This window comes from Phodopus roborovskii, unplaced genomic scaffold (assembly GCF_943737965.1).
Source record: "Phodopus roborovskii unplaced genomic scaffold, PHOROB, whole genome shotgun sequence".
Classification (NCBI taxonomy): domain Eukaryota; kingdom Metazoa; phylum Chordata; class Mammalia; order Rodentia; family Cricetidae; genus Phodopus; species Phodopus roborovskii.
The window spans coordinates 1,542,256-1,569,717 of record NW_026126636.1 but is presented as its reverse complement, the minus strand read 5'-3'; the positions used below and the strand labels follow the sequence as shown (position 1 = coordinate 1,569,717).

The following is a 27,462-nucleotide window of genomic DNA, read 5'->3' as shown; positions in this document are numbered from 1 at the left end:
TCTCTCTCTCTCCCTCTCTCTCTCTTTCTCCCTGTCACTGAAGAGAACACACACACTCTGATGCACACATGCAGACACACAAACACACACTCTCCACACAATCTCTCTCTCACACTCAACATTCTCTTTGACAAACATGCACGCGAGCGTACGTACACGCACACGCGCGTGAGCACACACATGTTCACAAACTCTCCCATACACACTCTTACAAATTCTCTCGTCCTCTGTCTCTCTTCCTCTTTCTCATTCTCTCATACACACACACACACACACACACACACACACACACACACACACTTCTCTGTCTTGAAGCCATTTATCTCTGAATGTCAAATCGCAATAATTAACCATTATTGATCTTAAATTCAATTAACTTCATTAACACGGGTCACGATGAGGGTGCTTGTAAGGGAAAGACATTTGACAAGTGTCTTTGCTCGTGTGACATTATATGTTCACACTGGCAGCTATAAACCGTTTATACTGTTGCAACCAGCAAAAAGAGAGCCTGAGGGTTGGGCTGTGGGCTGGGGTGGGTAGGAGACCTGGATGGAAGGCTCACAGACTTTTCACTGTTGGTCTGTCTGTATGGCTTTCAGTTTTGTGGTTTGTTTGTTTTACTTTTGTTGTTTGTTTGGGTTTGGGTGGTGGTTTGCTGTTCTGTTTGTTTGTTTGTTTGTTTGTTTTGTAGTGCCATGGAGGGAACCATGGCTTTGTGTATGCTAGGCAGGGCCTTTACCACTGAGCCACACTTTTTTTTTTTTTTTTTTTTTTTTTTTTTTGCAGCTGGAATCTATAGCTCAGATTTTAGGTTATATCCTATGTGGACACAGGGTCCTGTGAGCACAGGTGGCTTCATTCATGGTGATAGTGACAGTACCCATATCCATATATTGATCTTCTTTTCCTGTACCCAGTGGCCTCCTTACAGGTAGTGCTCATGGACTTCCAGGCCTTGCATTTGTGTTTTTATTTATTTATCTATATTATTATTATTATTATTATTGGTTATTTTTAGATGGTTTCTCTGTGTAGCTTTGACTGTCCTGGAAATCACTGTGTAGACCAGGTGGCCTCAAATTCAGAGATCCACCTGTCTCTGCCTCCCAAGTGCTGGAACTAAATGTGTGTGCCACCACCATCCGGCTGCATTTGTAATTTTAGATTAGACTACTTCCCCTGGGACAAAGAGAAGATGAGCTTGGCTTCTGTGACCGGGACCCTCAGAGAACATGGGTCATTCTGCTGTGTGGCCTGTGCTGTTTTACATACTGTGAACACACATTTTGTGTCTCTGTACAGTGTTCCAAGGTGTCATTCTAGCTTGCCTGGTTTGGTCTGAGGCGGTAACCATGTGGTCATATGCTACCCTCTTAAAAAGTTAGGGACTTTTCCTCATATTTTGTTTCCAATTTTTCTATTTTTTTTTCCTCCTCTGACATAGAGCATCACCATTATTAGCCCAGGCTGGTCTGGGACTAGAAATTTCTCTGTATTGCCCTCCTGAGTGCTGGGGTTACAGTTACGTGCTGCTACACCAGGCTAGTTGCTTCCTGCCTGAAACTGAGGTGACATTACAGTAAGGCCCAGTGGGAGAGCCATGGCTTCTGAGACTGCTGAGCCTTGTTCTGTCCCTTGTATTACAATCTTTCCCTGTGTTGTTGCGCGTGTCTGGAGTGTTTACACAAGGGAGTATTCAGGCACATGTGCCCATACATGTACATGCAGAGGCTGGAGAAAGACCTTAAGTATCTTCCTTAGTTGCTTTCCATCTTGTGTTTTTGAGCCAGAGTCCTGTACTTTTGGCTAGACTGGCTGGCCAATATACTCCGGGGATATGCCTGTCTGCCTCATCACTGGGATTACAGACATGTACAAATGTGTCCATGTGGGTTTTGAACTTGGGCCCTATTATTGCTTGCATAAAAGCCACTCATATTCATAGAGCCCGCTGCTTTTGTTTAATTGAGGTTATCTTACTAGATGTAAATAGCCCAGACCTCAACCAGGATCCCTCTGCTTCGGCATGGGCTGGTACTATAAGCAAGTTCCTCTATATTTTCATTCCATCCACTGAGCTGTATCTCTCAGCCTGACTCCTCATTCATGTTGGCTGGCCTGACACTGGTCTGTTGTTTAGCTAAGTTGGGGTCATGCATGGAGTTGCTAGTGGCAGTTACACCATGTCCCCAAATAGGTCAGTAGCTTTCTTAGCTGCAACAAATGTAGGTGAATGGGATCCCCGCCATGTCCTGCTAATTGATTTTGGGGTTTACCTTACTTTTATTGTTTTAATTACACATAGTTATAAATGCATGTGGGGTTTCAGGGACAAGCATGCCACCTTACACATGTGAAGGTCAGAGGAACTGTGGACTATCTTCTCTCTTTCTACCTCTATGTGAGTTCCAGGGATCAAACTCACACCCTCACACCTGTGAAGCAAGTGCTTTTAGCAGCTGAGCTGTCTTGAGGGCCCCTGGGTTTTAATTCTTTCTGGAAATGCTGCTGGATGCAGAGTGACCCAAAGGAAACAAACAAAAATACTGCGTGCAAGCGTGAAGTCTGCCTTCTCTATTTCCAGCATCTTCTAAACTGTGTTTCACTTCCTTGAGATGGAGTCTTTCTATATAGCCCAGGGTGACCCCTGCCTCAGTTTCTTGAGTGCTGGGCTTTATAGGTGTGTGCCACTACATCTACCTCAGGTGGTAGCTTTTCTTTTCTTTCTTTTTTCCCCTTTATTTGCTCTCTCTCTCTCTCTCTCTCTCTGACAAAATAGTCTTGACTTCTCTAGAACTCACAGAGTCCTCTTGCCTCTGCCTCCCAGGATTAAAGACAGCATCTTTTCAATTTAAAATGTGATAGAAATTAAAAAGTTTTCAATCGGTTGTTAGCGTGTGCATCGCCTGCCCTGCCTGGACTGGATGCTGATGAGACAAAGACAGGGATCTACCAACTGCAAAATCCTGAAAGGGCCTTAAGTATATGTAAGTGACCAGGACAGAGGGGACAGCAAAGTACCTAGCAAACAGGATACTCACTGAGTTTCCAACGGTAAATGCTTTTGAGCCACAGGACTAAAGGCCTGATGTGACATGCTGTATGCACAGGGAGCATGAAGACACAAGGGCCTGCCAAGGTCCCCCAAGGTCCCCGAGTGCCACCTAAGTAGCAGTGGTTATGGAGGACACCATTGGCGCTCCATGTAGCTCTGTTCCTGGTGCCAGTCACATGGTGGTTCTGAGTTGTCTAAGGGAATACTGCCTCCTGTTGGAAGTCTCAGTGGAGCAGTGTCTGTTTTAGGAGTGAAATCTCTGAAGCTGTCAGCCCCTCAGGTCAGGGATGGGAAGATGCACGCAGGAAGCTGGCACGGTGGCTAGCTGCTGGTGTTTGGCTTGCTTCTTCCCCTGAAAGCTGATGTGTGTGGCATAGCTTCATTAGAATCAGAGGGTCGTAGTTAGGACGTTCTTGAGAGCTACTCATGGTTCTGACACGGAGTAGCCTTTCTTATACCCTTGAGTGAATAATGGCTCTCATCCACTATGGGAGGCCTGTGTCATCGAACATGTGTGTCCCTTCAAGAGAGGCACCCAGGGAGCGAATGAGAGAGAGGAGGCACTGCTTTGCCGGCCGGACCAGTCAAATCAGTCCAGATGATTACTGGGATGACAGATGTCACAGCCCTCGTATCCATATCCAGGACTTATTGTTGGTTATAAGGAATAAGAAATGAGGCAGGAATGGGGAATTAAGTCACCTTGCTACCCTCCATGTTAAGAGGGTATCTCATTCAGTACACCCCCTGCTAGAAAGGTCTCCCTGCACATCTCACTGGGACATTCCTGTACCCGTCTCACAGACACCTGCTTCTGAGAGCTCGTCAGGTGATCAGTGTAGTACAGCTGTGTGCAGACCCTGGGATTTTGCAGGGGTGGGACTCACTTCAGTGGCTGGACCTGAATCTGAAGTAAAGGACATCCCTAAAGTCCACTGGTACCCATAGTGAGAATATTATTCCCATCTGTGACAACACCATGTCCCACGCATGCTTTGGAGTTTCACCCAGCAGCCTTCCTCTTAGATGGTGGTTCCTGCTTCCTGTTTCCCCTGAGAGCAAACATAAAGTTTGCCTATTTTTTCCTCCTTTCCTATAGTCCATTAGCATCGTCTGTATCGTTTCACCCAGAATGCCAGGACCCATGGGGAACTGAGGCAGGATATAGACATGGGTGAGATTTTCTGGCATCCTGGCCCAGGTGCCGTTTCAGACACCTACATCTTTGCATCCAGCCCTTAGGAGAGGAAGCCACTCTCATTCACACCAGTCTCCCAGATGTGAATGTGTGCTGTGTGCACACAGGTACTGTGGCTCCCGAGGTCTCTATAGAACATTCCCCCACACGGAATGGGATGTCCTGCAGGTGCCCCATGCTCCACCAAGTGTCTGTGAGTTTCAGCAATGCAGGTCAGAGCCCATTTCCTTAGTCGCCTCTCATCACCCCCTCATCAGGCCGTGCCCTCCCGAATCTGGGGTCTCTTTACATCCATACCCTTCTGCACCTGTCCAGGGACATTCACCACAGGATTCTCACAGAAGATAGAATTCTTTGATTTTTCCATAGTATGTCTTAGTGATCTTCCCATGTGAACACTTGAAGGATTACATTGTTGTGGAAATTTTATTTATTCATATTTTGGTATTGTAACATACCAAAAGCACAGAATGTTAGTGCAGGTCAATTAATTTTCCCCATGGGAAGGCTTTCACTTAACTAGGGCTCAGACATGACAGTTGAGAGTCCCTTTGTCTTTCACAGTCATTTTCTACAAAGGGCAGCAATGCTCTTGGCTTATAATAATTTTGAAATTGATACAAATGGATTTAAGTAGTGCATTTGCTGTTGTGCTCAGTGCCCTCACTTAGTATTATTTGTAGGGCTTTCTTTTGCTTTAGTTTTGTGATGAGCCCAGGGTCTTGCACATGCTAGGCAAGCCTTCTGCCATTGAGCCATTCCTCCAGCCCCCTCGCTGGAGGGTTTTAGGCACGCATTCTGCCATGCTGAGCCATGCCTCAGCTATTCATTGATGGATTCTAGGCAATGGCTATGCCACTGAGCCATATCTCCAACCCCTCACCAGAGAGGATTCTAGGCCTTTAGCTCCTCACTGGAAATTATAGTAAATTCTAGTAAAGTCTAGTAAATTCTAGTAAATGCTTTGGCTCACATACATGGCCTCTCACCAGTGTCTTCTGGGCAAGCGGTGCACCACAGAGCCACATCTCCCAACCTCTATGAGATTTCTTCCTGGTATTTCTTATAACAGTTTTTTTTCCTGCTGTTATATATTATTCTGGCATGGTGATATGCTTTTCCTACTGTTGATAGAGGCCCTTCTAGTTTCTTGCAATTTATGATGGAGCTTCCCGAAAGATGTCATAAGCTAGTTTACTATGCGCCAGATGTTTGTGCTTCCGCTAGGAATGTACCTGGGCATTAACTTGTTGGGTGACTGAGTACATGTTTATGTCACTTTCTAGACATGTCCCACATTTTTGCCTAATGCTCAGGATAAACTGTGTTTCCATAGGAGAGTTCTGTTTCTCTGTCTTCCCAAATGCTGTATTATCTTATCCTTTCTTACCACTGTAACCCATGGACACATATTTCATGCAATTAGCTTGTTTGTCCACTTTTGGGGCAGCCTCAGAAATGTTGGTAACATGGGGCAGTGGTGCCACATGCCTTTAATTCCAGCAGAGGCAGGCAGATCTCTGTGAGTTCAAAACCAGCCTTGTCTATAAAATGATTTCCAGGACAGCCAGGGCTGTTACACAGAGAAACCCTGTCTTGAAAAACAAACAAAAAATGTTGATAAGTGACTGCAACATCGAAATGGTTGCCCTCTTTTGCCTTCCTCTCCTCCTCCTCCTTTCTTCTTCTTCACTACCTCCTCCTCTCCCCTTTTCTTCTTCCTCTTCTCTCCACCTTCTTCCTCTTCCCTTCCTCTTTCTTTCCCCCGCCCCACCCCTCGGTGGGAAGTAAGGATAGCTCCCGAGTTAGAGAGCACCTAACTCGTGCTAAATAAATATTAATATAAATTTGTGAGGCATGATGCTTAAAAAATACACTGTAGTGCACCAGCTGATGGGCATTATTTGTATACTTGTTTGGAGACATCTATTTTATTGAGTAAAAAAGGAGGTTGGAATCTGTTAGCATATACATGTCAATCAGAGTTACAAATGATTTGGAACTCTGAAACCTTGGTTTGGTTTCTTTAAACTGGCTAGGAAGATTTCATTTTGATCTATTCAAGTAGTGGTGGTAAGTGAGCCTGGGTAAGTGCTGACTGAGTACTGGCTGGGTGCTGGATGCTGAGAGAGGAAACTGGTTTGACTAGGTGAGGTCTGGGTTAGTCCTGATTGGGTGCTAGATTATTGCTTCATGCTCTCTACATATTATGAATACTATGTAAGTACAGGGTAAAGTCTGGGTGGGTCTGATTAGTACAGATTTGACCAGGGCTGGTTGAGCATTGACTGAACACTAGGTAAGGGCCACCTGAGTGCTAGGTTATTGTTAAATGAAGGTAGCTGAATAATGGACCACAGCTGACTGCGGGCTGGGTCAGGGCTGCCTAATTGGGGCTCAGTGTTAGCTACCATGCTTGTGTTTGATGGAGAGCGAGCAGAGACCAGCTCCTCTGGTGTAATGGTAGGCACGTTCCCTTCAGAGTTCTCATCCGGTTGTAAGATGAGTACTTGTGAGATGCACTTGTATTATTGACTTTCTGCTTGAGGAAATGGGAACAGAGCCCCCATGGCGAGATATTCAGCAAGATGGAGTACTCCTCAATCCTCTACCAGACTCTTCAGGTGTCCATGTGGCTCTTAGTTCATGGTCACCATCAACAGTACTACATGAAATCTACCTGAAGTCACCAAGGATGGTTAGCAATGCCAGGGGCTGAGAAGGACATAGTTCTTTTATGGAGAGATGCAATTCATACACACGGTCCAGTAGTGTAACACTATATGAGAGGCTAGTACCAAGAGGGATGCACAGAAACCATGCTGATGATAATTCCCTATCTCACTAGAATTTGGAGTGCAGAGAAGACTTCCCATCCATTGTGCCATCCCTGAGATGAAAGGAGGTCACTTTCAGAGAGATGGGAGAGATGATTTTCTAGGGGCTGTGGAATAGTCTAGATCTTCGAGGACAGGTAGACAGGTAGGACATGAAAAGATCAACATTATATGTAAATTGGAAGAAACAGCTCAAGGCTAGGCAAGGCCAAGGAACATTAATTATTAGATTGTAGCTTGAGTTTGTGGAGTGGGGCATTGGAAGACAAAAACTGGAAGATGTCTGTGCTTCTAGATCAACACCTGGCTAGAATCCCCCAGTGGGGGGCTGAGTGTATAGCTCAGTGGTAGAGCCCCTGCCTAGAATCTCCCAGTGAGGGGCTGAGTGTGTCGCTCAGTGGTAGAGCACTTGCTTAGAGTGATGAAATGGGGGTGTGGCCCGATGTAGAGCACTTGCACAGTATGCATCATACCCTGTGTTTTAGACCTAGAAAAAATAAAATAAAAATCCAAAATGGTAGCATGGAACTTGGCTGAATGTCAAGCCAAGATAGTTGTGCTAATACATAGACTCCTTTAATGCGCCTGTACTCCGTGTGACAAAGGCCATCTTGATAAGAAAAAAATAAAGACTGTGTCTCTCACACATTCATTTTAGTAGGTCCTTATTCCTTACCTAACCATTTGCAATATTTAATTGTGTCCATTACATGTTGGATAGACAGATGGATGGATGCACGAATAGATGGGTGAATAAATAGTAGGTAGATGGATTGATAGGTGAATGAATAAATGGAAGATGGATAAATGGACAAGTGAATGTGTGAATAGACAATGTGTTGTATAAATCAGTTGCCTTCTTTTCCATGTAAGTCTTAATTCCTGATTGATTCAAGCCATCTATTTACCATTTTGTAGACCCAGCTCTTTAGAGGTTAGAGGGAAGAGCCAGTGAGTCCCAGAGAGAGTTGAGTTGTATACGTATGACCACTTTGAAAATGCCCATTTCAAGGGTTGGCACCCAGTTCCCCAACCCATTGCCCAGGTTCAGCTGTCCTTTTCTTGAGATTGTCTTGAGACTCTCAAGTGTGTAGGCAATCGAGCTGTCTTGCTGAAGACCACAAGTTACTTATGAAACACTGTGTTTCACCTCCACAGGCTCCCGTACATCAGCTGCAGATGTGTGGGACACAGCTTTGATTAATGTTGACCACTTTGTGTGCAGCAGAAGTCCAACCATCCATGAAAATCCACCCAGCTTCTATTCCACCAAGATGAGAGAATTCTTTCTTCATGTGAAGTTGTCCTAAGTCCTTGGCTCCATCACATTAGGAGTTACCTCCTTGCTTGTAGAATAGAGGAAGTTGGATATGGGAATAGGGGTGAGAGTTTGTGGTTTTGGTTTTACTCTAGGAGGGAAGATGTGAAACTATGTTGAGCTCAGCAAAAGGCAGAATGAAAGGCCAGCAGGGATTTTTTATGTCTCTGTCCATTCTTGCCACAGCTTATCCTGACACCAGGAGTCACATCACTGGCCACCAGGTTTAACCAAATGGCATCAACCAGATTTGCACTCTCCCCAAACACCCTCACCTCCCCCCTACTCTGCATTCATGGACCTTCTGTGTCCGGTGTATTAAAGTGCTACTATGGGATAGAGAGGTGAGGATCCAGCCATCTTAGAGAGCCACATGTCGTGAAACAGCAGGGTTGGCTAGATTCTGGGTGGAGTTTGGGCTTGACGCCAAAGACAACGCTAAGTCAGATGGTTCACTCGCTGTCCATTAACTAAAGATTTATCAAAGGCAACTAGTTGCTTTTGTCACGTGAGGTGTTCTTCACACATGGTAAGACCCCAGAATAGCAGAGTACCCCGTGTAGAAAGGCGTGAAAGATTCCTGTCTCTTCTTGAGACAGGTGGGGAGGCTGCCTTCCCTTTTGGATCTTGGCGAATCTCCCAGATTCCAGGCCTCCTCCTACCCCTAGGCCTCTGCCTTAGGAGAGGAAGGAGGTCATTCTGAGCAAGGACTGATGGTACTGTCACTGTGGCAAGTATCCAGAGACACGAGCCTGAAGTATGGGGACCCAGCACGTGACTGCTGCTCTCCTAGTTTCATATTGAAATATTATTTCAAACGATTTTAATGTGCATTAATTATCCAAAAATAATGGATTTCTCTGTGACATTTTCATGTGTCTGTATAATGTGAACGTGTCCATCCTATCTTGTCCCTCCTCGCCCATTCTTACTGGTTACTTTCTTCTTCCGTAACTTTCCATCTTCTATTTTCTTCTCTGTCTTTCTCCTCTTACAGTTTAGATTCTACATTTGAGAGAAAGCTCTCTCTGAGTCTGGCTTACATCACTTAGCACAATGACCTCTGGTTCCATATACTTTCCTGAAGATGACATCATTTGCTTCTTTGTGGCTGAATAGTACTCCGCTCTGTATATACAGCACATGTCCTTTCTCTGTGCGTCCTTTGGCAGGCCCCTAGGCTGATTCTCCAACTTGGAATTGTGAGGAGTGCTTCAGTCGGCAGAGATGAGTGGGTGTCTCTGAGCTTTGCTGATTTAGGTGGCTCTGGAGGTACCAAGGAGCTAGCCTCTTGTTCTCTGCCGCATCTGGAGAAGCAGCTCCTGGTCTGGAGCAGCAGGGCATCTCCCCCACCCCGCCCATGGGAAGTGGGAAGGTGTCTTTGGAGCAGAGCCGTCCTTGCTCCACTAAGCAGCAGTGGACTGTAATGACTGCAACAACATCCTGTCACCCTGGCTGTGCCAGAGTGACATGGCCTTACACACACCGCCTTCCCTTGCCAATCAAGTAATGTTCTGCTTTTCTTGGCCAGGAAGCAGTCCTGCTCTGTTAACACAGTGGTCCCCAACCGAATGAGCCTCCGCCGTGCACATTACATCAAATTAACATGTACGAAATTAATATTCCTGACCTTGCTAGTGGAGAAAACCATCAATCTAAGGGAGGTTGTCATCCCAGAGTGGCCAGGCTTCTGGAGAAGGCCTCTGCATTATAACTCAGCCATTGCCCTTCCCTAGAAAGTCAGGCTATGCCCTTCCCTCAGGCCTGGTTTGAGACACTGGGATTGTCTCCCTTTTTCTGAGGACCTCGGCAAACAGTGCCAATGCTACCTAGGCCCCTGGTTCTGACATCTTCCCTTTGTCTTAAGTGACCATGACTGCCATTTTTCTTAAGAGCTTCTAGATGTCTTTATGTGACTCTGGAAGTCCAAGTGAATGGATGGAATATACCTGCAGTCTCCACTGAACTGTGACCGCTTGAATCCACACATAAACTCTCATTCTCCACAACAATTTGTTTTTCTCTCCCTGTTTCATATTTATTAACCAGACAGATGGTTGGCATGTAGCCACTTCCCCTTGGTCTTACCAAGTACTGTTTAGCCAGGCCCACTTCCCTAGATTTATTTTTGCCACCTGATTCTTCCCCCAGTGCAAGGGATTCCTGTATACCAGGCAAACTTTCTACCTCCTAGCCATGCTTCGAATCCCTTATTGGTGAATCTTAGGTAAGGATTGTACCACTGAGCCACACCCACAGCCCCATTCTCATTCACTCTTGATGCTTTGACCCCTCTCCCAGTCAGCAGACAGAAATGGATCCCTCTGTCTTGATTGTCAAGACCCTGGGGTTGCTGTGTTGTTGGGGAGGGAAGTCAGGGTTTGGCCAGTGGCAGCCTAGCACTGAATGCTATCTCTTGCCTTTTCATGCTCCCAAGGCACTTGTGTCTGGGCTCTTCAGATATCCAAGGAGTGTTCTTAAGTCCCAGCTCATCTGGCAGTAGATACAGTAAATGCTATGACCACGGAGGGTCATCATGAAGTGTGCAACACTCTTATGCAGGAGATCCCCAGAGCCTCTAGTACTTACCTGCGCAGCCTTCACAAGGCTTCATTCTTGGGTCAACTCTATCTGTCCATCTTTGTTTTCATGGTTAGATTTAGGCGAGCATTTCTGAGAACTTGGCACTTGTTTTTGCCCCCACATAGATGAAGCAGAGTAGGAACTGAGCTGACAAGAAATCTGAACTCAGCTTGCAGGATGCAGTATGACTGGGAGCTGGGGACTGAGGGGACGCTGGCACTCCTTTGGGGCCTCATTTCCATGGCCACCTTGGTGGCTACCCTCATAGCCACCTCTGTCTACACCAGAATTCCCACTGCCGTTTTACAGCATAGGGTGACGATCTCAAGCTTGCATCCTGTCCCGTCTCCATCATGTCTTAGTCCTTCCTTCCCCGATCACCTCTGCGTCCACTCTCGTCCCCCTTGCCCGTCTTTCCTTCCTCACTTCATCTCCTCTTGGCTCTGTCCCCTTCACCTCTCCCCCTCCTTAGCTTCCAAACACTGACCTTGAGTCACCCTTGTATCCTAGTCCTCAGTCCTGGGCAACAATGTGGGGAAGATGCAATCTAAACTTGCCACGAAGTGTGCTCTCTGGTCTCTTTTCTTCTGTGCAGCCATGGGAACAGTCTGTAAAGCACTGTATCCAGGTCCTAGAGTTCTAACCCCCTAAATATGCTTACACGTACACAGCAACTTGTAATCATCTCTAGGAACACAGCAGAGTCATTCCCTTTCTTCCCAGCCATACCCCACTCCCGCCCACCTGTCTACCCACAGCCTGCACAGCCTGAGACCCAAGCAGTTGCCTCTTCACCTTGGGGTAAGCTTACTGACAATGTGATGAAGTGATCTCCACTTATCCAGAAAGAAATTCTAGTGTTCCTCAGCTTGCTCTTTATATTTATATGAAGTGTATTAATTTCCTTTTTTATCCAGAAGTTGATTTTAGCCAAGGATGATAACTATTGTTGAGAGGATTACTGCTTCTTGCCCTTCTTGTGGCTATGGTGGGTCTGCTTTTTACCCTTGGATATATCCACCAATCCTTCAGCCCCCCTGGGCAGGAAGGTGTGGGATCCTTGGAACTATTCTGCTCTATATTCTAGCATACATTCACTCCCAGACCATTTGGGGGTTGGGCTTTTTCACATCCAGATCTGGGGGGGGGTAGGGGGTCAGAAATAGTGCAGTGTAATTCTTTGAAAATCAGGTTTAAAAGCAACAACAACAGCAAAAACCCTGGAAATTCCTTCATCCCTTCCCACGACCTTTGGAAAGACCAGAAGCAAGAAACGTGAGACCCTCTTGTCCAGTCTACATAGCAGGCTGAGGTCAGCATTCCCTTTGTGGCGAGCCCTTCCAGGAGTGCTGGGTAATTGAATTTTAAAGGATGCATTTATAAGCCTCTTTCTCAGGAATGTTCTTTTACCTGTGTCCCTTTTGGTTCCACTTGGCTGGGTTCTAGTGTTCAACTCATCGTCCAAGCCAGCACTCAAATGCCTAGTGTCTTTCTACACCGTGGTTTTGCTCCTGGAATAGAGCAAGTGGGAGTTGGATATAGGTCAGGATGCTGGCATGGCAGCTTGACTACCCTCATAAAGAGAGACTATCAACCAAGTGACTTGGGAAAATGTGCGATGCAGATGCTCCCTGAGTCTACCCCTCATTTGTAAGTCTCTGCCCACTCCTGAGTTTTTCTTTGCTTCTTGTGCAGCCGTGGGTAGTTGGGATGGAAGCTGCCTAGTCCTCATAGTCCAGCTGCATCCACTGTTGGAACTGACAGCAAATTCAGTCTTACTTATGAAGCCCAAGTGGCAATGATGCATCCGTGTCGGTCACACTCAGAGCAGATGCAGAAAGAACTTAGCATCACACTCTAGCACATCTCCATCTTGGGACTGACTTGAATCTGGACCCACCTGAGCTAGTTAGCTATTGAGGGAGCTGGAAGAAGTCCACTGTGGTGTTCATTTTTGCCCTCTGTGCATGCAGGTTGAGTGGCCAGGATAGATCCAATTTAAAGGTGTCCATCATAGATATATAATTTGACATTTGGTCCATACAGATTTATGTATTGACACTTGATCCTTTGTGTGACAATGTAAGGAGTGGAGGGACCACTAAAGGTCACCATAGAGGGAGGCTGTTAAGTTTGTCCTCAGATGCAATTAGGGTTGTTCTTGTGGGACCTTGCGTTAGTCCTTAGGGGAGTTGGCTCGAAAGAGCACACAGGGCCCTGAGGTGTTCCTTGCTGTCCTGTTCTAAGATGTGGCCTTCCCCTCCACACAGATGTTTGGTATTTGTCAAGGAGCTCTTGCAAAGACAGCAATGGGAAGTTTGGATCCAAGACTTCCAAACCTATGAGCCGAGTGTGTCCCTTCCTTTATCATATTAGCCTGCCTTGGGTATTTTGTTAGGCGACATCAAACTGAGTAGCACAGCCAGACACTAGGGCCACGGAGGAGACATCGCAATGTGGGAGCTTGGTCCTCACCACATGGAACTGACATTTGGTTAGCACCTGGCTATAGACCAGTGAGGTCGGTGGGAACTACAGGGACAAAAACTGCCTGTTTCTCCATCCCAGAAATGGACTTGTACCCCGAATCAAGTCTCCATCTTGGGAGGCAGCAGTGAGCGATGGGGAGTTAGGAATGAGAGCTCTGGCCACATCCTAGAGGCCCAGAAGAGCTGGAAGGAAAGAACAGAGTAGGGAGTAGGACCTTGCTAGCACTTTGAGGAATTTGGGCTTTTGCCCGAGGTCAGTCTTGAGGGTGTACTTCAGGTGAGTGATGTGAGTAGTCAGCATTTTGTAACAGTCCCAGGGGCTTCTGTTTGTACTAGACTGAAGGGTGTGGAGTGGGGAAGGAGAATGCTGGTGGTGTCTGCACCAGGCTGGGATGGGAGGGGACAGAGGCATAACCAACCCTGTTACCAAGGCTGTCAATGCCATAGTGCACCTGGCAGTGACCTCAGGCTAACCTCTTTCCGGATGTGTAATGCTGTGAGTCTACTGTGAGTAGGCTATCCCCAGCCCACGGTGCAAGAATTCAGATTAGCATGCGTATACAGTTAAATAGCTGTGGGAGAGTCAAGTAAGTACACAAGAGAAAGGCAAGGCCATCTTTCCTGACCAGTACTGGGACTGCATCAGCATCTGAAAGCCTACTAATCCACACAGTGACTGAAGACACCAATGTCCTCCTCTTACTGTACCCAGGGTATTAATTGTCCCAAGATCTAGAAATGATCCTTCTGTGCAAACAGAGACTTTGCATGTCAGATTCCATCCAAAGAAGAGAAGATTCCAGCCTGGCACAGTGGCACAAGCTTGCAATCCCGACACCGGGAGGCTGAGGATTCCACACTTCAGATAGCGTGGGCTATGGAGCAAGAATCTAGCTTTAAAAAGTGAGGGGCTGGGGAAGGAAAGGTCTGGAGGGATGGCTTAGCCATTAAGAACACTGGCTGCTCTTCCAGAGGACCCAGATACAACTCTCAGTTCATAACCACCCATAACTACAATGCCCTCTTCTGGCCTGCACAGGTACAAGATGTGCACGTGGTGGACAGGCATGCATGCAAGCAACATAAAAAAATACACATAAATGTATGTTAAAAAGTAGAATGATTTTTGCCTTGCATATACAAGGCTCTGAGTTTGGTGATCTCCAGCACAAGAAAAAAAAATGGACTAGATAAAGCCTATGATTTGATTTTTGGTGTGTGTGTGTGTGTGTGTGTGTGTGTGTGTGTGTGTGTGTGTGTGTGTGTCCCCGTCCGTCCGTCCGTCCGTCCGTCCGTCCGTCCGTCCTCTGGAGCTGGAGTTGCAGGTGGTTCTGAGTTGCCTGCTATGGGAACCAAGAACTAAGAACTGAACTTAGGTTCTCTTCAAGGGCAATATTCAGCTTTAACCACAGAGCCATCTCTCCGGCCCCCCCAGATAGCATTTATTAAGACTGCTTAGTCATGTACCAGAAAGGACAAATTGAAACCTCAATTCTTAACTGTTTGCTCACAAATATCTTAAAACCGGAAGTGGAGACGCGGACCTTACAGATCATTGTAGTGAGGCACCATATTATCCACACAGGGAAACTGAGGCCCAGAGGCAAAAGGCTATTTCTCTTAGGAGAACAGCTTCCAGTTTGTGGAGTGAATGGGTGTCCCACCCCTTCATCCCCTCTGCCACTCCTCTGACCTATTTCCACTCTCAAGTTTGTTTGCTTGAGCCAGGGTCCTAGTAGGACAGGCTGCCCTTGAACACAGCATGTTGCTGGGCTCTCGTAACATCCTCAGAGGAGCGCACAACACAATAATGCCTGTTCTTGGGCATCCACTATAGTGTGGAAGAAGAATCCATAGTTAGTATCTTCGTCTTAGTCTCAGGAAATATTCCCTACTGCTGGGTCTGAACCCATTGGTCTTTTCTTGCTAGGTGGTGAGGTTCCTGGCACAAAAGTGTGCCAATATGCATATAAGGACTCTCAGAAGCTTGGTCAAGGCTGGAGCTAAAGTGTGGGGGAGGCCTTATCTCCCAAGTACCCAGACCTTCCTGGCAAAGGCACATGTTCCTTTTTCTCAGGGCTAGGGAGTTTGGCCATGCTTTCTTTTTAATACTAATAATCTTTTCATTCATCAGACTAATGACACTCTGATACTGTTGTCCATCTCAAAGAGCATATTAGAGTGTGTTGGGGACCAGCACGTGGTAGGAGCTGGTCATGTCAATGATGATGCACGTAAATAGGATTTCAAATGGCCTTCCAGGAATTCTGTGTGTAGATGCTTCCGTAAAAGACACCAGAGCCAGGCAGCCCCTGAGACAAGTATTCACTTTCTCCATATACTCATGGTACTGTGGGCACCCCCACATCCACTGTTGACTTCTCCTGGTCCCTGATGTCTATGGAGTTATTCCTCTCTCATTCTTAATCGTTTGCAAGCTCCAGAATATAAGCAATAACCTAGCATGCGGTGTTCAGGCTTAAGATCGTGCCTATCTATGAGACAAGGGCTTTGATTGCCTTTCTTGTTTCTTTTCTCAATGTTGGGGACAGAATTTCCCAGCAGACGCAATTTAATGGAGGAAGGGTTTATTTTGCTTCCCTGATTCGGGGGGACTACCATTTCATCCTGGGGACAAGAGTGGAAAGAGTCTGGTCACATCTTCCAAGGCAGGAAACAAAGTACCAAAGCCAGAAACCAAAACAGAGCCTCGCCTTCAAAGTCTGATCCCAGGAATCGACTCTGCTGATGAGGTTACGGTCTCAGGTCACAACTCCCTAAAACTAGCAAAGGACTAAGTTTAGAAAAGACATTAGCTTGTCAAGGACATTCCACATTCAGATCGTGACAGCATCTGTCTGAATCTGTGTGGGGCCCAGCCTCCTTGTGGGTCTCTGGCAGCAACACCGCCCATGTGTCCTTCTCATCCCAGACTGCACTGTAGAGTTCCCCCTTAGTGCATGGGCCACCTGGCGAGTTCCCAGAGACTGAAACCCAGTTTGCCCTTTGGAGAGCTGCGCTCTGTGAGGGTTGTAAGAGAAATTGCAAACCCACTGAATGCCCCAGCCCTCATCAGTTTGCTCCAGACTGAGTGGACTCCTGAGAGACAGGGAGTCTTAAGCCAGGGTAAGTCCAGGCAAATTAGAGCACTCAGTCACTTGACTCCAGCTGACCTCCCTCCAGGTTGGCTCTCTCAAGGCAATTTGGGAGTCAAGATTTCTAGAATATTCTGCAAATTAGGGAAAGTTATGAGTTTGAGATTGTTCTTTCCTGTTTTGTTCTAATTCATGACTCACATTCTACACTGTCTGTAGAAGAGTGTCCCTCAGGTTATGTGATGGTCCTCTGACCTTCCCCTCAGGGCATGGCCTCAGACTCAAGGCTCACCGCTGCTGCATCTCACACTGGAGCGTATCACAGCAACACACGTCTGCCAATTTCTTCCTCTTCCTCCTCCTCATCTTCCTCTTCCTCCTCCTCCTTTTTTATTTTTTTCTTTGGTTTTCTCGAGACAGAGTTTCCCTGTGTAGCTTCGGAGCCTGCCCTAGAACTCGCTCTTTAGACCAGGCTGTCCTAGAACTCAGAGAGCTCCTCCTGCCTCTGCCTGCCGAGTGCTGTGTTTAAAGGCGTGCACCACCACCATCTGAATGCTGCCAACCTCTTTCTCCTCTTTTCTTTCCCACACAAGATCTCCCCACGTTTATCCAGCCTGGCCTAAAACTTGAGATCTTCTTGCCTCAGCCTCCTGAATACTAGGATTGCTGACAGGTGTAGACCATCACTTCCAGCTCTTTGGGATGTTTCTAAAGGGAGTCCTATGGCTCACACTCAAGGTGCTTGCTTCCTAAGGTGAACATAAAAGCTGGTTCTCATCCAAGATTACATTACCACCACTTGGGGAGTTGCCTCCCTGCAGTTCAACTTAGAGCAACAGCAAATTGGACGGGTGTTCAAATAGGAAGGAGGGGCACCTGCACAGGCTCCAAAGAATCAGTTACATTTTTCTTTCAACTTTATTTTTTTCTGCTAGGAAATTCACCTGGAGCAAATCACTTGAGCTGTTGAGTTCTACAAACAAGGCCCCCTCCGTTCTCTAAGCACTGTCTCTTTCCATCACTCCAGCAACCACCAGTGCCACATCCCTGCCACTCCATGCATTCACCATTGGTCTTCTGAAACCAGCTTGTAAAGATCTCACCATGTAGTCCTGGCTGCCCTGGAACCCACCCTGTTGTCTCTGCCTCTCCAGGGCTGGAATTACAAGTCTGTGCCACACACCCTGTATCCATTGTTTTTTAGTTTGCAGCAGGAAAAAAAAAAAATCACCCACCCCATTCCCTTCCTCCTTTAGCTAAAAGCCGTTGTTCAGGCAGGGCTTGTCATGCCATAGTGTGCATACACTCACTAAGGTATAGAATAACCTGAGAATGGAAAAATCATATCAAGGCGTCCCATCAACACAGATGATCCCAGGGCTCTCTGTCTCCCTTGGTAGTTAGTGGTTCTTCCTGGACTCCTAGCGGCTGGACTCCACCGTCCACCTGCTCAGGAATGCCTGCTGGGTTTCCATTCCCAGTACAAGGCCTGGAAAAAAGACAGAATCCCTGTAGGATACCCATGGAGCCTGTTCTGAGTAAATATTGACAAAGTAGTCTAAAGAGCAAACACTTTGACATTTGTAAGGTCCACCAGCAGGTCTTGTATATATTTATACAGCAGGAGTGAGCTCCGCATACCAATTTTCTTGAACCTGTTCTCTGATATAATCCCATACGAGAGTATATGTGTGCATGCATGTGTGTGTGTGTGGGGGGGGGGTGGCTGAACATGTGGGGTACAGGGCCAGTGCTGGGTTGTGGCCACTCACCATCATCTCTCCCAGGAACACCAGACCCCATTCCTGGCAAGAAACTTACTTTGGGTTTCTTTTAGACCTACTTTCCTAGGACGAAGAAAAGCAGAAGAAAAGGAGGTTTTAATTTATTATAATTGATGAACTTCCTTTTTACTTGGTAAAAATCTTATTGATGTTTTTGTACTTTATATTTATTAAAGTCTGAGCCTCAAAAATGTAATGAGTTTAAAAAAAAAAGCTTGCTTAATTTAAATTGTAAGTCTGTCTGTTAAGAAATGCATTAGAGGTAGGAGAAGCATAAGACATATTAATTGACAGACAGGAACTGCTGTCTCTGAGGTTGATACAAGTAATTTATTACTTTAGAAGTGAACGCCACCTCCAGAATGTGCTTCATTAATTTCAAATTTAGTTTTAATTTCAAGCTGTTGCCCCTTGAGAAGAATAAGGTGGCAAATTGTGTTTGAAGAGCAGATTTTTTTTTTTTGCTCCAAAGAAACATCATATTTTAACTATTTAATTTTACAAATAAGTGTGCCCATCCCATTTGCCGCACTCCCAAGAGCCAAGAACCTACTCTAGGTATGATCAACACTTACTAATTTTTCTTTTCTTTCTTTCTTTCTCTCCTCTTCCTATTTGTTCTTACCTTCTGATCTCTTATTTTCGCCTGGGACCATGGCAGCCTATGTTTCCGATGAGTTAAAGGCAGCCGCCTTGGTAGAGGATGACATAGAGCCTGAGGAGCAAGCGGCCGATGGCGAACCCTCAGCCAAGTACATGTGTCCAGAAAAGGAACTCGGCAAGGCCTGCCCGAGCTACCAGAACTCACCAGCCGCTGAGTTTTCCAGCCACGAAATGGACAGCGAATCTCATATCAGTGAGACCAGTGACCGGATGGCTGACTTTGAAAGTAGCTCCATCAAGAATGAAGAGGAGACCAAGGAGGTCCCCGTGCCCCTGGAGGACACAACCGTGTCAGATAGCCTGGAGCAGATGAAGGCCGTGTACAACAACTTCCTGTCCAATTCCTACTGGTCCAACCTCAACCTGAACCTGCACCAGCCCTCCTCTGAAAACAATGGCGGCAGCAGCAGCAGCAGCAGCAGCAGCAGCAGCAGCTGTGGCAGCGGGAGCTTTGACTGGCACCAGAGTGCTATGGCGAAGACTTTGCAGCAGGTGTCACAGAACCGCATGCTCCCTGAGCCCAGCCTGTTCAGCACCGTGCAGCTGTATCGACAGAGCAGCAAGCTATATGGCTCCATCTTCACCGGGGCCAGCAAGTTCCGTTGCAAAGACTGTAGTGCCGCCTATGATACCCTGGTGGAGCTGACGGTGCACATGAACGAGACAGGTCACTATCGCGATGACAACCATGAGACCGACAACAACAACCCCAAGCGCTGGTCCAAGCCTCGCAAACGGTCTTTGTTGGAAATGGAAGGGAAGGAAGACGCCCAGAAGGTGCTGAAGTGCATGTACTGTGGCCACTCCTTTGAGTCCCTCCAAGACTTGAGTGTCCATATGATCAAAACTAAACACTACCAAAAAGTGCCTCTCAAGGAACCTGTCACACCTGTCGCAGCCAAAATCATCCCTGCCGCTCGGAAGAAGCCTTCGCTGGAGCTGGAGCTGCCTAGCTCCCCCGACTCCACAGGTGGAACCCCCAAAGCCACCCTGTCTGATACCAGTGACACTCTCCAGAAGAACTCCAACCCTTACATCACACCAAATAACCGGTACGGCCACCAAAACGGGGCCAGCTATGCATGGCACTTCGAGGCGCGAAAGTCTCAGATCCTCAAATGTATGGAGTGTGGCAGCTCCCATGACACACTCCAAGAGCTCACTGCCCACATGATGGTCACTGGACACTTTATCAAGGTCACAAACTCAGCCATGAAGAAGGGGAAGCCCATCATGGAGACGCCCGTCACGCCCACCATCACCACCTTGCTGGATGAGAAGGTACAGTCTGTGCCATTGGCGGCCACCACGTTCACGTCTCCATCCAACACGCCTGCCAGTGTCTCCCCAAAGCTGACTGTGGAGGTCAAAAAGGAGGTGGACAAGGAGAAAGCAGTCATGGATGAGAAGCCCAAGGAGAAAGAGAAGACCACGGAGGAGGAGGAGAAGTATGACATTTCTTCTAAGTACCACTACTTGACTGAAAATGACTTAGAAGAGAGCCCTAAAGGGGGACTAGATATCCTTAAATCTCTTGAAAACACAGTAACGTCTGCCATCAACAAGGCTCAGAATGGCACTCCCAGCTGGGGGGGTTACCCCAGCATCCACGCTGCCTACCAGCTCCCCAACATGATGAAGTTGTCCCTGGGTTCCTCAGGGAAGAGCACACCCCTGAAGCCCATATTTGGCAACAGCGAAATCGTGTCTCCTACAAAAACCCAGACCCTGGTCGTTTCTCCACCCAGCAGCCAGACCTCCCCCATGCCCAAGGCAAACTTTCATGCCATGGAAGAGCTGGTGAAAAAAGTCACCGAGAAAGTTGCCAAAGTCGAGGAGAAAATGAAAGAGCCTGAAGGCAAACTGTCACCACCCAAGCGGGCCACGCCGTCCCCCTGCAGTAGCGAACAGAGTGAGCCCATTAAGATGGAAGCCTCCAGTGACGGTGGCTTCAAAAGCCAGGAGAACAGCCCCAGCCCGCCACGGGATGGGTGCAAGGAGGTGAGCCCTGCTACAGAGCCAGTGGAGAATGGCAAGGAGCTGGTGAAGCCCCTGAGCGGAAGTCTCAGCGGCAGCACAGCCATCATCACGGACCACCCACCAGAACAGCCTTTTGTGAACCCCCTGAGTGCCCTGCAGTCGGTCATGAATATCCACCTGGGCAAGGCCGCCAAGCCCTCCCTGCCTGCACTGGACCCCATGAGCATGCTTTTCAAGATGAGCAACAGTCTAGCCGAGAAGGCAGCCGTGGCCACCCCACCACCCCTTCAGGCCAAGAAGGCGGACCATCTGGACCGCTATTTCTACCACGTCAACAATGACCAGCCCATAGACTTGACAAAAGGAAAGAGTGACAAAGGTTGCTCTTTAGGTTCAGGGCTTTTGTCCCCCACGTCCACATCCCCAGCAACTTCCTCATCTACAGTGACAACGGCAAAGACATCTGCCGTCGTATCATTCATGTCAAACTCGCCACTGCGCGAGAATGCCTTGTCAGATATATCCGATATGTTGAAGAACTTGACAGAGAGCCACACGTCAAAATCCTCTACTCCTTCCAGCATCTCTGAGAAGTCTGACATTGACGGAGCCACCCTGGAAGAGGCCGAGGAGTCAACTCCAGCCCAGAAGAGGAAAGGCCGCCAGTCAAACTGGAATCCTCAGCACCTGCTCATCCTGCAGGCCCAGTTTGCAGCCAGCCTCCGGCAGACATCAGAGGGAAAGTATATCATGTCAGATCTGAGCCCCCAGGAGCGCATGCACATCTCGAGGTTCACCGGGCTCTCCATGACCACCATCAGCCACTGGCTGGCCAACGTGAAGTACCAACTTCGGAGGACAGGTGGAACAAAGTTCCTCAAAAACTTGGACACTGGCCACCCTGTGTTCTTTTGTAACGACTGTGCGTCACAAATCAGGACTCCTTCCACGTACATCAGCCACCTAGAGTCACATCTGGGTTTCCGGCTACGGGACTTATCCAAACTCTCCACTGAACAGATTAACAATCAAATAGCACAAACCAAGTCACCATCAGAAAAATTGGTGACATCCTCCCCGGAGGAGGACCTGGGGACCTCCTATCAGTGCAAGCTTTGCAATCGGACCTTTGCAAGCAAGCATGCCGTTAAACTCCACCTTAGCAAAACACACGGGAAATCACCAGAAGACCACCTTCTGTTCGTTTCCGAGCTGGACAAACAGTAGCATTTGCTCCAGGGTGGAAATGACTGGAGGGAAATGCTGAAGGCACCTTAGAGCCCCTCTGTCTTGTTCTTGGCACATGTTCTTATGTTAACTACACAGGATCATTCTGGGCTAGACTGTTTGGTATAACTGTACAGTGTTTAATAGAGAGGTGCATATAATCAGCTGTTGTTACTGGTAAAATAACGAAGGTTAAAACGCAGTGCTAAGTGTTTGGAACTTTGTGTAAATGGGATTTAATTGTGAGCATCCCCTCGATGCTTCAAGCTGCATGCATTAACAGACAGTTTAATTAAGCATTTATAACGAAACCAGGCACACTTTTTCCATGAAACTTGGGTGTGCTGGCATTTCTCATCCTTTCATCTTTAGCCCTCTGAGTACTACGAAGCACTTTTGCATTAATTTGGTTAAAAAAAAAAGATAATAATAAAACAAAATAATAATGAATAACAATAATGTATGAAACTCTGTTTTTAAACTCCTTACCAGCTTAGTCATAAGGAATAATAGGAACCTCCATTTATGCAGGTCTGCAGGGGTATAACACGCCTTGAAATTTAAAAGAATATTATTTTCACATTGAAACATAGATGTATATATTGTATAGATTTCAAACTCTTATGGGAAAATGTGACTGGTTAAATGACCCTTTCTTTCTTGCATTTATAACAAGTGTTTTATGTATCTGCTATACTCTGGGCACAAGCCATGCCTCTGTATAGTGTATATTTCCTTATCTTCCTCTTTTTTTAAGGTTTATGTTGTTTTTTTGTTTTTTTTTTACATGCAAACGTTGTAAATTATACAGAAAATTCCACAGATAGCATTTATAAAATATACAGAAGCATTATCTCAAAGCAAGGAATGATGTTTGTTTTGCTATACGGCACATCTATATTGATAGAGGGTTCATGTTTAAATTATACATATTTATTAGCGTTCTATTAGAATTTGTTTTGAGGCCAGGAAATCCATCCCTGGCAGGCATCACAACTATTTTGCACATGGTTCTTAAAGGTATTTATTAGAAATTAAAGGATGCTCAGACATAAACTCAGTGCTCAAAGGGTTAAGTGTTTTTGAAAAGGAAAAAAAAATAATTAGAAAGATCAACAACTTGTACTGTATTTCCTGAACATTGATAAAGCCTTTAAAATGTTTGTACTGTAATCCTTTGCTTAAATGTCATGAGGCTTTTCTTCTGGGGACAACCTCTTTTACTTATTTATAAACCCTCTTGGTTGCTAGTTCATAACGTGGGATGCTTTCCTCCTTCTCTCTCTCTCTTCTTTTCTTTCCTTTTCTTTTCTTCTTTTAAAATTTCAATCAGTAACTTTGTTTTGTTCTTCCTAATTATTCTTCCAAGATCCCACGCTGCAGTTTTATCTTTAGGCTTATGAAAGGTAACCCGTGGTTACCAGCTCTCCAAGCCATTCTGTTCTTCTCCATTCCTGGCAGTTAATTTGCAGGAATAACTCACAACCGACACCACATGAGAACCTATGTATAAAATATTGGCATGTAAACACCACAGACACCGTGACACACTCTGTGCCCTGTTTTGTTGTTGACAATGGCACACCATGATGTGACTCTTCATATAACCTTTTTTTCTACGGCAGCATTAAAATTGTCTTTTTGCTATAATTTTGTGTTGCGTTCACAATTATGTCTGAGATGTGCTACGGCTAACGAGCACATTAAAATTAAATTGTATGCGATCTGTTTATGACTGACTCGGTTGCTGTGTCTGCCAGGTGCTGGCAGTTGGAGGCTTCGCGTAAATCAGGGGGAGTTTTAGTGAACTTTGGTGGAGGCTTGCGTAGCACTTCCCCCAGGAGTAAAAATTGGGATGAAAGAAGATGCACATGAGGCTAGAGCCCCTGTGGCCGGGGGATGTCACAGTAACATCTCCATGATCAGAGCTTCATTCAGGTCACACTGGACAACCCTCCCGGGTGGGTCTGGTCTCCGGTTCTAGATGCTCCCAAGTGTTCCCAGGCTGAGGGGGAAAGGTCTTTAAGAGATTCTGCACATGGTGGTTTGTCCTTGGTCACTTAAGGTTTTCAAAGATCAGGAAGCAGAGAGGAGCCAGACTTTCCAACTTCAGGCTACAGGTCACCTGGGCTTCCCAAGTGAAAGCAGCCAGAGTTAACCAGGTGGGGGAGGGCCTGGCAGGGAGACCGAACCCATTCATGGCAAGGGTAGGAAGGAAGCATTTATATGATAATCACAAGCTTTTATTGGCCCTGGCAAATCACTCCAACAAAATGCCGAGAACATCATGTAAAACTGTAAAATACCTTTATTACTATATTCAAACTAGTCTTGCAGTTAGGCGGAATCAGAGCTCCTAACCTAGAATTATACAAATGAGAAATGTGATACATCCGTGTAATACATAAAACACCTCAACTTGAAGGAAAAAAAAAAAAAGATACTCTTTTATTAAAAATTTAAATTAAGCCCTTTCAAAAATGTTCGGCAACACGCCCACAGGTTTTCCCCACTGCTCCCACCCCTTTTTGTGAAGACAAGTCCAAATGTGCCATCTACTCTATTTTCTCTCCGTAATCCATCTCTCTCTCTTTCTGGGGCTTCAGAAAGAGCTCCGCTGGAGTTTAAAATGGGCATGTGGCAGATAATGACACAGGCACTCTACTCCAACCTTGTGATGTGGGCACACAGGTACAGACAGCCACGGAAGAGTCCCTTGCCTCCTGGTCCTGGTCAGCTCCACTCCTTGCCTCCAGCATGGCTAGCCCATGTCTTTCTCTTAAGGTTCTACTTCAAGGAAGCCAAGAGACATGTGTGTTCTGCCAGGGTACCTGCACTGCCCCAGAACCTGGCTCAGGGTGCAGAGACCCTCCCCACACTCACACTGTGCATTCTGTGTCTTTGCATCCTGAAGCCCAGATTTCCACTCTTGAATTTTTCACAGGTTAAATATAGCATCGGTTTATTAGAATCCAAAGTCCTGCATCTAACAGATTAAACTGACAACACTCTCGTCATCACCAGGGCCCATGTGGCTTGAAAGGAGAGGGGATTTGTGTGAGTGATGGTGGAGCCCCCCTCTTCGCAGTTGAGAAGGGCCCAACACTCTGCACTTCTCCCCCCTCCCCCTCCCCCAGGATTATTATCAGGGCTGTTCAATTTGGGGGGAGACATGGAGATTGATAGCCAAGGTAGATAGTGAGTTACACACTCAGTTGGCACCTTGAACTCCAAGCTCCGAAAGGCCTGCAGGTACTAACGGAAACCCAAAATTAATTCTACCTCCAGGGATGTGTTAGTAAGGGGAGGTATTGAATGCAAACCTCCCTTTGAGTAAAGAGAGTCTACTTAGCACTGAGAGGTGGGCTACTTTTCCCCCAGATCACAAAACCCTGGCCTGGCAACAGGGTAGGCAGCATGTAAGAAGACGTTCAGATCATAACTCATTGCGGCCCCAAGTCAAAGAGGACCATCCAAAGTGAATTACCGGGGCTTTTGTTGACCACGAAGTTTATGACTGATGTGCACAGAAAAGGAAAATGGTAGAATTGGTGTCCAAGTAGACCTCCGAGTGGATCTTGCCTAGGGTAGATTTGCAGAAGGAGGGGGCCTTTAATCACAGGTGCGTAGCTGACCCTGACCTCAGCCGCCCAAGCTCAGTTTCACTCTAGTCCTATGGTATATCTTCCAGCCATCACATTTACGCAGTATCTTAAAATAACATTTGTGATAAATGTGCAATTTAACTAATTTATGGTGCTATGATGTGCTCAGGGCTACATGCAAGATGAAAATCTTAAATGGAGCTTGAACAGCTCAATTCACAACAAGAAATCAATATGCCACATCTTAGCTATTCGCTGCAGTCAACATTTAGCAAAAATATCAAGGATGTATCTTTTAAATTTTAGGCAGCAAGAATTCTATAATTAAACAAAATCTTACATGAAAGTTTGAGAAAGTTGATGGTGAGTGCCCAGCCTCCCTGGTATCTCCATTCAATTTTCCTTCTGCAAAAGGCAATATATTTATTTGTATTGATTACCATAGGCTGTCATGTCTCCCCAGGGTGCCCTGAGCCTTTGCACCCCAGACTGGATTCTCTGAGAGACAGATCACTTCAGGTTGGTAGGCTCACTGCTCCTAGACCTGCAATTCTACCATGTGAAGGCCTGTTAGCTAGCTGCCCAGGGCCACCTTGAAGGAATAGATTTGTGAAGACAGAAGACACAGGGGCAGATGGAAAACAAGACTGCACTGAATAGATCGAGTGTTCCAGAAATTCCAAGTTACCTAATAAAAAAATTTGATGATTTTATTTTTTTCAATTCATCTGCACAGTTCAGATTCAGAAATAGGAACACTGTAATGGCGCTGTATTCTGTTGACAATTTAGTGCAGAAACAACGCTCCGTTATAGGAAGCTATCATAAAAATGAAAACAGCAAACCCCAACACCACTCTTTAATAATAAATACTTTAACTTTAAAAATAATAGCCATTATTCCTTTCAGCTAATGGAGAAATTACCATTTTCACTCCACTGGAGAGTTATTCTTCTGGTAATAGAAACACTAACCTCCTTTCTCTCCAGGGATTTATTAGTAAGCACGCGTAATCTTTGGCAAAGGCAACCTGGAAATACACACTTCTTTGAAGTACTTGCATCACTGAGTACCTCTATGCCTCCAGCAGATCCAAGAAATTCCAAAATTATGCTCAGAACATCACACGATCCCTAACTTCTCAAGGCACTGATGACCTTATGCAAAACATGGAAGGGTTAGTTCTTACTCATCTGGGGTTAGACAGCAGCTGCTACATCCCTCTCTGGAAAATGCTAACCTGCCTATGTCTAGTGTTGTAGCCCTGTTGTGTCAGGGCAGGGCAGTCATCAAACACTGGTTTTGTTTGCAAGGGGTTTATCTCCCCTAGCACAACGTTGAGCTCCACAAGTCCATTTTCTTCTGTCGCTATGAATTTGACAGTACACACACACACACACACACACACACACACACACACACACACACACACACACACACGATAAAGGTCAAGAAAAGCCTGTAATACATAGGCTCTGAGTGCTCTAAGTTCTCCACCTTGCCAAGACAATGGATGTGCCAAATTGTTGGTTAGCTGCCTGACAGTTTCTGATGGCTGAGCCAATCCCAGACAGCCCAAGGCTGACTCAGCCTAGTGACAGCTCTGGGTCTCAGGAGAGGCTTCC

At 46.3% G+C, this 27,462-nt stretch overlaps 1 protein-coding gene across 1 annotated transcript in view; it reads left to right on the top strand.

Moving 5' to 3' along the window:
* Positions 1-23,964, top strand: part of Tshz3 (teashirt zinc finger homeobox 3) — a 72,614-nt gene extending 48,650 nt beyond the window's left edge. Inside the window, exon 2 of the mRNA XM_051206988.1 lies at positions 19,024-23,964. Coding sequence (XP_051062945.1) covers positions 19,024-22,232 — 3,209 coding nt within the window. The 3' untranslated portion in view covers positions 22,233-23,964. The remainder of the gene's footprint in view (positions 1-19,023) is intronic.
* The last annotated feature ends 3,498 nt before the right edge of the window (positions 23,965-27,462 follow it).